The 11,026-nt window shown below is 38.6% G+C and overlaps 1 protein-coding gene across 1 annotated transcript in view; it reads left to right on the top strand.

Moving 5' to 3' along the window:
* The window catches only part of TECPR1 (tectonin beta-propeller repeat containing 1), a 21,283-nt gene that overhangs the window by 9,081 nt on the left and 1,176 nt on the right, over nucleotides 1-11,026 (top strand). Inside the window, exons 10-22 of the mRNA XM_009878432.1 lie at nucleotides 450-595; nucleotides 1,555-1,710; nucleotides 2,240-2,389; nucleotides 3,018-3,175; nucleotides 4,423-4,550; nucleotides 4,840-4,942; nucleotides 5,617-5,713; nucleotides 6,134-6,213; nucleotides 6,544-6,600; nucleotides 8,103-8,277; nucleotides 9,416-9,551; nucleotides 9,879-9,971; nucleotides 10,682-10,788. Coding sequence (XP_009876734.1) covers nucleotides 450-595; nucleotides 1,555-1,710; nucleotides 2,240-2,389; nucleotides 3,018-3,175; nucleotides 4,423-4,550; nucleotides 4,840-4,942; nucleotides 5,617-5,713; nucleotides 6,134-6,213; nucleotides 6,544-6,600; nucleotides 8,103-8,277; nucleotides 9,416-9,551; nucleotides 9,879-9,971; nucleotides 10,682-10,788 — 1,586 coding nt within the window. The remainder of the gene's footprint in view (nucleotides 1-449; nucleotides 596-1,554; nucleotides 1,711-2,239; nucleotides 2,390-3,017; nucleotides 3,176-4,422; nucleotides 4,551-4,839; nucleotides 4,943-5,616; nucleotides 5,714-6,133; nucleotides 6,214-6,543; nucleotides 6,601-8,102; nucleotides 8,278-9,415; nucleotides 9,552-9,878; nucleotides 9,972-10,681; nucleotides 10,789-11,026) is intronic.

The raw sequence follows: 11,026 nt of genomic DNA, 5'->3' as shown, positions 1-11,026 counted from the left end.
CTGAGACTGGAGTAAGATACAGAAATTACTCAGAGGCATTGTGAATGGGAGTTCAGCTGATAACTGAATGGGATTGAAATCTAGGTTCTTGAAAGACAGTGGAATATAATGGTATTTTCAAAGTAAACCATGAACTATGGTATTCCAGTCTTTAATAACAGTGTAACTTAGTGCATTGTATTACCTAATTGTCTTGCAGTTCAGTTACAGAACTCTCATTTTTACAAGGTTATGGCTTGGAAAGATTCTATATAATCATGCAGTCATCCCATTTCTGTGCATCATTTACAATGTTTGTCTGCAATACATTGATTACAAAGTGTAATAACTACAAATATTATGTTAGACAGGGTTGATTCGGTCCAGTGTTCAAAGCAGCGTTGTGTTTTCCCTTCCACGGAACTGTGTTCAAAGCTCACTGGTGTTTCTTGGTTTTGGTTCTGTTCTAGATTTGTCATCCTCTGTGCAATCTCTCTCTCTGTCTATCACACCAGCGCAGACAGCAGCGTGGCGAAAGCAGATTTTTCAGCAGCTCAGTGAGAGAACAAAGCGAGAGCTGGAGAATTTTAGGCACTACGAACAGGCTATTGAGCAGGTAAGCAGTGAGAACACTTATCTCGTCTGCTAAGCACATCTATCAATACTGGGCATCAGTAACACATTCCTGATGTACTGATCTGAACTTACTGTCAGCTTGATATTCCTGTCCTTATTTCTGTCTACAGCAACTTTCCTGAATTATCACTGTCTGAGCTCTCTGTGGGAAACGAGCAGCTTATCAAACATGGAGCCTCAGCCTTTATCTAAAAACATTAGCTGATAGTTTTGTGTAGGAGCAAATGAAGCATTGGTCAGCATTATTTGAGTACACTGAAGCCTCAAATCCACAGACAAGCATTTGAAGTAGTGGAACACTGTACGAATTATTCCACCCCAAGATGAGGCTTCTTTATTGTTACAAACAGTGACTCACGTAGGTGAACTTTTCCTCTCTGTGACCACTAAGAGGTTAATGTAACTTACAGTAACAATGATGGAAATATCAATAGCACCACTTAAGAAATAGCTTTTTTTTTTAACATTCCCTTTGTTATGACCCCTCGGCTCTTTTCACATTCATTCACAGTTTTGGTCCCTTCCTTGCTAATTGCCAAATGGCATCTGGCATTCATTTGGTTAAAAACACTTGGAGGTGAGGGGTTTAATCAAGTTTAAAAAGATTCTGTTAAAAGCCTTTAAAGTCCAAACTGAACTTGTGTTATAATAGAAACACATTTCAGTCAATTAGTATCTTTGTGTTACGGTATTCTTGTAGAGGTAGAATGTTAACATTGTTCTGCATATCCTATTTCAGCATCTTTTCTATCCAGTTTTGTCAGTTTTCATTTTTTCTTCAGCTTCCTGGCCACCCTGGTATATTCTGTGTCAGAATTAACTGATGCGCTACAGACTGACCTGCAGCAGAGATTTCTTGCAGTCACAAAAAATAGTATTTGAGAGAAAGAAAAAGTCATGTAGTTTCCTTACACCTTTAAATTTGTGTTTGTGTTGCAGTCGGTTTGGGTTAAAACTGGAACCTTGCAATGGTGGAGGAATTGGAAGCCTCATAAATGGATGGATGTTCGAGTGGCACTTGAGCAGTTCACTGGGAGTGATGGAATGCGCGACAGCATCCTGTTCATCTATTATATGTATCACGAAGAGAAAAAGGTGTGTTGAGCTTGAGACCCTTGAGAGCTGCGTTTGGTGAAGAAAAACCTTTGAAAGGAAAACAGTTTTCTTAAGGGAGGCTAATTATGGTATGCTATTGTTTTAAGTTGTGCGAACCAATTCAAATGTAGCCCAGGGTACTAGCAATTTGTAAGCTTTTCTAAGCAATTTGTAAGCTTTTCTAAGCTGTAGCTGTGTTAATGCTGTATCAGCAATAGCCATTCACCGACCATCCACATTGCTTAAACCATCAGCTTTGCACTAATAAGTTCTTTTCGAAAGTTCCTGATTGTTAAGAAAGAGCCAAGCTTAGCTGGCCAGGGTAAATAGGGTTAAAGCATATGGCCAATGGGCATCAGAGGTAAGGCAGGACTGGAAATTGAACCCCATTCCTTCTGCACCAAGAACTGATTCTTTGCTGTCTTTGGCAGGGATGCCTTGCTCATTGTCCCTACGTGCAAAAATGCTGGTCCTGAGGAAGATATCTCTGAGTTTGTCTTAGTCACACTTTTTTTTTCTCTTGTCTTAGTACATCCATGTGTTCCTGAATGAAGTCACTATTATAGTTGAAGTGCTGAATGAAGCCAAACATTCCTTTGCACTGTATACACCTGAAAGGACAAAACAACGATGGCCAATTTGCCTGGCAGCCTCAACAGAGCAAGAAATGCATGACTGGGTAATTCTGTGGATATATCATTTCAAGCTGGCAATATCTGGAATAAAACATAAAAGCTAGTCTCTGAAATCTCAGTATTACATTTACAGTATCTATTTACTTATCTGTTTTCCCCTTTTAGGTATTTTAAGAGTCTGTTCAAACTTACTTAGGGGTACCTGAGTCTTCCTATTTCCTGTGGAGTCTGCACACTTTCTGATGCTGCAGTTACACACAGTAAAACCAATAATTGCTTTTCCTTCCCCTCCTATATCCATGTATAGATTAGGATACAAATGAGCTAGGAGTTTAAGTCAGTCTGTTTTTTCACATTGGTAAAAAAAGAACTGTTACCTATTGTAGAGAGTCTTATGTATAGGCAGGCAGGCACGTACCTGCTGAAGCAATGGGAAACCTGAAGATACTTCATAATGATCTGATACTACAAATCACATTGGTTCCAAAGATTGTGTTAATAATTTCTAAAACACTGAATTCCAGTGCCTTTGAGAAAAAGCTGCTAATTCACTTTGCTGATTTGCAAGAACCTGCAAAGGTAAAGCTTTGTTTTGTAGTACTGAAACATCCATGGAGATTTTTGTTCTCACTGTAAACAAAAGGTTTTGGTTCTCTGCCTCTTGTTTTGTAGCTGTCTTTGTTGAACATGTCCTGTTGCGAAAGCAGACGGATTCAAGGCCCTCCTTCTCACCACGCCATTTGGTCAGTTACTTGTAAAGGAGACATCTTTGTTAGTGAGCCCAGTCCTGAGCTGGAAGCTGGACCACACCTGATGCCGTGTGATCAAATGTAAGAGGTTGCAGAAGCTGTTCCCTCTGCATGGGATGCCACCCAGCAAAGGCTGTGCCGCATGTCGAGTCAGTGGCTTTGCTGGGCTGTTGGAGTGTAGTACTCTGCAGATGTCTGTCAGCGGCAAGGTTAACGGCTGCCTTCATATTCATAAGTACATCCGAAGAAATTCACCAAATCATATTTTAATTCTTAGATGCTGGAGCTATTAATATGATTTCAAAAGGCTTTCTCATTGAGATCCCATTTTTTGGTGATTGTGTCTTTAATGCCATAATTATTTATATTAAGAGATGGCCTAGACTAAATGTAAACCTAATCGCTGTAATTGGAATGTGACTTGAGCTTTCAGTTTTAGCTGAGTCAGGAAATCTGAAATTCTTGGTCCTCCGTAATGACTGCAGTCCAGAGGCAGCTGCTTTATAGTTTCTATTAAAACTATGACAATGTAATACTGCAAACCCTTCAAGCAAAGCATACCAACTTCAAAACTGGTAGTTTCAAGTTACTTGCACAAAGTGTCATTGACTAATAGAAAAGAGATCCTTTAGCCCTTTTCCTTCAAGCTAGAGCACCTTCAACATCTGGCAGATCACTAAGTTGATGCGCTCTGGCATCTTAGTTTGGGGGATCCATGGCCTAGGTGATTTCCTGCCATTTTGATAACTAAAATACTCTGTAATCTCTTTAGTTTCCCCATTCCCCAGAAAAGTACCATGGCTAACTGGCTGTGTAAAACTCCAGAAAATTATTAACCTGCAAAAATTAGGACAATAGGAAGAACTAAAGCCCTTGTTTTTTACCAGGCTCCATAGCAAATACATAAATTATTTCTTTTCTTCTTAGATAAAGGCAATTCGTAGATTTTAAAAAATGAGGATGGAGGTAAAGCTGAGGCAGACGATGGCTACTAAGATGTAAAGATTATAGCAAGATCATCCTAACTAGTGTTTTAAATACATATGTTTGTAAAACACAAGCCATAAAAGAAAAGGAAAGTAAAATATTGCAAAGCCTGAAAATTCCAAGTAGTGGCAGACAAGTTCTTTTCAACTAACTTTTCAGTAGTTACTTAGATGGAAATGCTTTCAACTGGCAACTGCCTACACTTACAGATTGCACAGATGTTGAACTAACGAGCATATAAAGTTGCTTAAGAGTGTTGAGGTGTAGGAGGGGAAAGTACACATTCTTGATGGATGTGGTGCAGAGTAAATCTAAATCTAAATCTGTACTTTTTCTGGCAGGTTTTGGCGTCAAGTTGGAGGTCATCTTCGACTGATAGAGTGCAATAATCGAGGCATAGTGTGGGGTATAGGATATGATCACACAGCTTGGGTTTATACTGGTGGATATGGAGGTGGCTTCATTCAAGGTATGGAAAATTGGTCTGCTATGGCATGCACATATCTTACATGCTTTCCTGGCTCGGACAGCTATTGAAACTATTTCAGCTGTCCTTCCTTTAGCCTAAATAACACGCAGGGTTATACAGTGAACAGGCCACACTCGAGAAGGAATTAGTATTGCAGTTTTCTATTTATATTTTCAGCTTGAGAGTGAGAAATAGGATAATGGGTAATATTATTGTGGCTATTGGAATTTAAAATGTAGTGTCTTCAAGGTTCAGCTTTATTTTAATCCAAATCATTTATTTCTCACAGGACTGGCCAGTAGTGCTGATAACATTTACACACAGTCAGATGTGAAATGTGTTTACATCTATGAGAACCAACGGTGGAACCCAGTCACTGGATACAGCAGCAGGTTATTTATTCAATTTATTGTATTTATTTACTGTAATTTTTACTGCTGTCAAATGAAACAGGGTTCTAGCATTTCAGAATAGTTATTACAGTGATACTATTTTCACTCTCCTCTAACATTTATTGTTAATTTGAGATGGAAGGAGCAGTGTTTCTCAGTTTTTCTGGATCTGTAATTATCTATTCAAAATGCATTTGTAGCAAAACATTATAGATTTGTGCTTTGTGAATGAACAAAGTGTGTCTGCTTGCAACATCTTTCACAGAGCACAGTCCTTCTTAGGATCTATATATTCGTTTACATACTGTGTTAAATACATTGGGTCCTTGAATCGTATGTTTGAACAGAAGTATTGAACAAGCACTCACATATATGGCTGGCTGTGCCAGAGAAACTCAGGATTCACCTTCCAGTTTTAAATAGAAATGAGGAATATCACTCTACAGAGAAAAGTTTACATAGTCGTCAAGTGTGGTGTAACAGGAAGCAATTGTACAGATTCTTTCCCACTATCCTGGTCACTCATGAGCCCTGTGGTATTTCTGAATACAGACCAATGAAAGACTGATTCGTGTATAAAAGTAGGAGGTGCTACAAACAGGCTTTTCTTCCCTCGCCTTTTAAATTCACTGTTGTAAATGACCTTGCATTCCTTGTACACTGTTTCACCACAGAGGTCTGCCAACAGACAGATACATGTGGAGCGATGCCTCTGGCCTGCAGGAATGTACGAAAGTCAATACCAAGCCTCCTTCTCCACAGTGGTCTTGGGTAAATTTTGTCTTAAAAATCCTTTTACTATGAAGGCAAGCCTTAGCAAGTAGGGTACAAAACTTGGGCTCAAGTGACCCCAATTTTCTTCCTGGATTTATTTTAATATTTAACCTTGGGTTTCCCTGTTTGTACAATAGCAAGACTTCCAAAAGAACGTCAAAAGAATGTTAAGCATTGAATCGAATTTTTTGTTTAGTGAGACTTAGACTTCTGTTCCAATCCTTTTCCCTCCAGCAGAATTAAAAAGACTTGGAAACTTCTGCATGTCGTCAAATAGGGCCCCTATGAACTTATATTGCAAGTTTCTATCAAGTCACTGCACTCCAAAAGGTGGAAGGGAGATAGTGTTACATTAAGAGGTTGTTTGTATTATACATTTGGTGTTGATTGTGCTTGTTTATCTCCTTCTGACAATAGGTGTCCGACTGGTATATTGATTTTAATACTTCAGGCGGAACTGATCGGGAGGGCTGGCAGTATGCAGCAGACTTTCCAGCGTAAGGAGATACCTTCTTCTACCTAAAATCCTAGCAGGCAAATGCCACACATTTAAGTCCTCATTTCTTCTTGTTTGCTATTTCACACATTAGCTGTGCTTTAACAGAGACAAGTGTGCCTTGATTTCTCCCTTTGTATGGGGATACTGACATGGAAATTTGCTGGAGAGGCAGGGCAGCAAGGTGAGCTTAGCCAACTATAGTTTCAAGCGTTGTACAGTCAGCAGGCATGTCTACTGGGCAGATACATCGACAGTGCTCCCAGGCTGGCACTGACATCGGACATGCTCTGGCATCCTCACAAACGCCTACTTTCATCTGTTTTGGTAGGTCCTACCATGGTCACAAGACAATGAAAGACTTTGTCCGACGGAGGCGCTGGGCAAGGTGAGGAACTAAGATAGAAGTAAATGTTTTTAACGTGAATGCTAACTGTTCCCTTAAAGTCTCCTTTGGCTATGAGGGGAAGAGTCTCCTCACCCAATCAACTAAAGCAATAGTGAAGAAACCTGCAATAAATACCCATCTCCAGTGATTCTTTAGCATTATAGCTTTAATTTTAAGCCTTTACAGGTAGATACACAATTCGATTTTGTGGAATCCATAGGTAAACATCAGCAGATTATTCTACGTATCTGATTTTCTGTATGGTAAATGATTAAGGAATAGTGGAGTCTACGTATATTAGTACATACTAGGTCACTTATAACAACCGATAATGTCTTCTGTGTTAGTAGTTTAAACATAAGAATTCCACATACTGCATACTAGGCAACAGGTAATCCCAACCCCTTTTAATTCACCGTATGCTATATTCAGCTGCAACCTGGAAAAACAGCAAACTGCCACTACGTTCTAGTCTATTGTGTCAAGTAGGGAAAGTCTGCACGTTCACTGTTTTTCCAGCTTATCTTTGCTTTCTGTACTAAAGTCTCTAACAGCTATGCTAATCAATTGCTGTGAACTAAGTTACACGTTGTTCTGTTTGTTATTGAGACTACAAAGCTAGTATTTCATTCCTCGTACAAAAATCTTTGACCTAAGGTCCCGAAGCATCAAACTGTTGTTTCAGGATGTGCAACAAAACAAACGACATCCAATCAATCAGAATGGTGATTTGAAATAAAAGAAGCAACTTGAGAAATACTCTCAAGCTTAAACATTGCCTCTAGTTTTGTCAGTTGAAAACTGAAGACAAATAGGGAACAGCTCAGGGCTGGATCCAGTTTTTCAGAACTGGAGAAAGAAGGAATGTCCTGAGATTTTTAAAATAGTCTTCATAAAAATTGCTGTTGGGATGATAGACTCTAACATAGTTTCCCTAATAGGCAGCACTACTTTCTTGCAGTTTCCATAGAAAAACCAGACAATTTCCCAGAATTATCTACCTTCAGCTCTTTCATTCAGAGCTGTCTTACATCTGCTTACCTCAGGATGCTACATAACTTTGTAACAGGCTCCACCAAAATACTACCTGTAAAGTGATTCCCTTAACCGAGACACAGGAAGCAACGAACCGGGTGTTGAGCTCTCTCTGCAGTGGGATTCTCAGCTTGGGGTCAAATATTCACTATCCAGCTGTTTTCGAGAGCTAGGGAGCAGTGCAGCACAAGTTGCAGAGTTCTTGGGCATCCTTGGTTTATAATAAAGTAAGGTTTTTTATAAAACAAAAGCTTTGAGAAATCAGTAATATGTCAGAATTCAAAACCTGGTACAGATGTGATTAATTGTTGTAAACCCCTTTCAAATTAAAAATACTAATGCTTATTGTACCTACTTAATGAAAAAAACTTCAGGATTGTTTGCACTGAAGTCAAGAATGGACAGGGAAACAAATTCAGTTATAGAAAGTACATACTTCTGATGGGTTTGGGGTTTTTTTGCTTCAGAAAATGTAAGATAGTCACCAACGGGCCATGGCTGGAAGTGCCTCCTGTTACCCTGTGGGACATCTCCATAATTCCCAGTTCAGATGCAGATGATGAAGAAGTAGTAGCACTGTGGGCAATCAGTGACAAAGGAGACGTGCTCTGCAGGCTTGGAGTGACACAGCAAAATCCAGCTGTAAGGCTCCCTGTTTATTTTTACTGCCGTATTGATGTATTTAATGTAATTATGCAAGTACGTACACACCATCATGCAGTGCCCGCTCTCAGAACACCTTGTCATTTTTTTCTTTCATGTCTCAGATTTAAAAGTCCTTGTCCATCAACTGTAACGCAGTTTGCTGCCCACATTTCTTACAACAGTGCTTTTCTTGCATTATCTACCTTAGCTTGTGCTACATCACTTGCAGGAGCCTCTCTCAGCCCCTGTATATCTTCCTGTGAAGCACTTTACTTTCACTTTCTGCACTGATAGCTAAGTTCCTCCTTTTTTTTTTTTTTCAATTGTTGATAATGTATCGTAGCCCATTTAAATGAACGGCTGAGGGATAGAATTTCTCTAAAGTACAGTCCCAGTCTAATGGCTGTCGAGATCAGGAGTTGGTCCATTGACAACTGACTCTGCTTATTTAAGACAGGTGGGCCCAGACTAACTTACAGATTTGACTTTTTTTATGGACTGGGACAGAAATAATAATGAACAAATGTCCAGTAAAGTATGCAGAAAGGAACAAACAGTCCTAGTACCTTTAATAGGAGTACTTATTTCCTACTAATAGACTACATGCTGCAACATCAAATTATGGTTGATATACACTGATTTTTAAGCCATATTTACAGCAAGGGAAACAATCTAATTATATACTTTACTGGAATTTGGAGAAAAACTGCAAGTTGAAAATTTATAGCAACGATTTTTTTTTCGGTTTATATCAGTTACAAAGGCACTGCAACAGCAAGAACTGTAATATTGTGTCTGAAATCTGAAGTCCCCTATCACTTGATTTTTGTGATAATATTGTTCTCACAAAAAAAGGCTCTAGCCTAGCTATTCAGAGACATGTAGCTGCCTAAATTCCAGTGAATTCAACAGAAGAGACCCTGTTGTAGTCCAGCATAGCTGTTTTCAGAGTCCTATATCCAAGTATCTTTGAGGATCAGGTACCCTGTTTCTGTTCAGTTGTTACGTTATTTAAGAATTATTCTTAAGAAACTTTTTCACTATCTAGGGCTTTTCCCATTTGGCAATAATCAGCTATATTTTGTTGTGGAGTTTTTAAGGATTGCTTCAGAATTCATCTTCTGTGATTTGTTAGGGAACATCCTGGCTGCATGTGGGAACAGATCAGCCCTTCATTTCCATCTCAGTTGGAGCATTTTACCAAGTGTGGGCTATTGCTAGAGATGGTTCTGCCTTCTATCGGGGTTCAGTGTCTCAAAAAAAACCTGCAGGTAAGTACTTGTACTTTTTTCATACAGTCTCCATTTTATATGCTGTGTAAGCTCGACTATATTGCTGGCTGAAAAAGACCAATTTGTTTAGCAGAGCTGTGCAAAATAGTGCATATTAATAATACGTTAATTACAGCAGTTAATTTGCTCTTCATTTGTGTGACTTAAAGTGCTTATTTCTATAAACAAGCTAGTAAAAATATATTAAGTGTAATGTCATTCACAGCTTTCTTGCACAGATATGTATTTCAACTGCAGACATTTCCAAGACTTCTCATCCATAATTCTGTTTTCTCAATGTTTTACTGAAGTATTTTTGACTTTTAGGTGACTGTTGGTACCATATTCCTTCACCTCAAAAACAAAAGCTAAAACAAGTCTCAGTAGGACGAACATCTGTGTTTGTGTTGGATAAAAATGGTAAGGTATTTAAAGAATTATTTATCAGTGTTAAAAAATTAAATCGGTGTACATGAGATAGATTTAAAAAGGAGAGGGTAACTCAGAGCTTTTGTGGACAGATTACTGTTGCTCCAAGAGGAGTATTATTTTATATTCAAAGAGATGGAGTAGGCAGCTTGCTTAATTACTGGTTTTGAAGACTTGGGTTTTGTTATATCTGATAGTGCACTAGATAGCAAGAATCCAGCATTGATACTGTTACTTTGGAGGGCAGGGAAGCGATAGATGACTCTCAAAGAAGAGAATTGCACAGAAGGATTTGTTGAAAACCCTAGAACACGCAAAACTGAAGAAGAATACCTTCCCATTGCAAATCATTGCAAGTTAAAAAACTAAGTATCCTTTTGTAAAAGAAACAAGCCTTTAACACCAGTCTCCTTCAGAGATCTTGATCTCATTTGTTTTACTTCTCTGGTGCATATTTCTTTATGTGAACGTTTCCCCCAGGAAGATTATAACTATAAAAACACAAATGGAAATACAAATACTATAGAAATACAAATTCCAAAGTAGGAACTTCATTGTCCTTCACTGTAATGTATTAGTCAAAACCATAATGCATCTCCACAGAACGCAGTAGGTTATGAGCTACTGACTCACTCCGTTGTTAGCTAACGCTTTGACACGGCAGACATCCCGAGCTGTAACTGGGACTATTTATTTTACAGGCAATCTTTGGTACCGGCAAGGTATCACACCAAGCTATCCTCAAGGATCCACCTGGGATCATGTATCAAATAATATCCGTAAAATGTCTGTAGGGCCCCTGGACCAGGTGTGTATTAAGCTTCCTTGTAACACAATAGTTCATTAAAAATTTTACTTCACATACTTTTGTACTGAAATTAAATGTTCTTCAGAATTATTTGTATTTATTCCACAAGATGATTGTCTAAATGCTGAAATCCTGATACCATGACAAAAATCGTGCCAGTGAGATTGATACAGCCAGCCCTTCGCTGCAAAAAGCCTTGTTAATTTCATTTTATTTTTTTAACAAGGCGGTTTTATAT

This window comes from Apaloderma vittatum, unplaced genomic scaffold (assembly GCF_000703405.1).
Source record: "Apaloderma vittatum isolate BGI_N311 unplaced genomic scaffold, ASM70340v1 scaffold9481, whole genome shotgun sequence".
Taxonomy (NCBI): Eukaryota; Metazoa; Chordata; class Aves; order Trogoniformes; family Trogonidae; genus Apaloderma; species Apaloderma vittatum.
The sequence above is the reverse complement of the archived record's forward strand: the minus strand, read 5'-3'. Positions and strand labels throughout refer to the sequence as shown.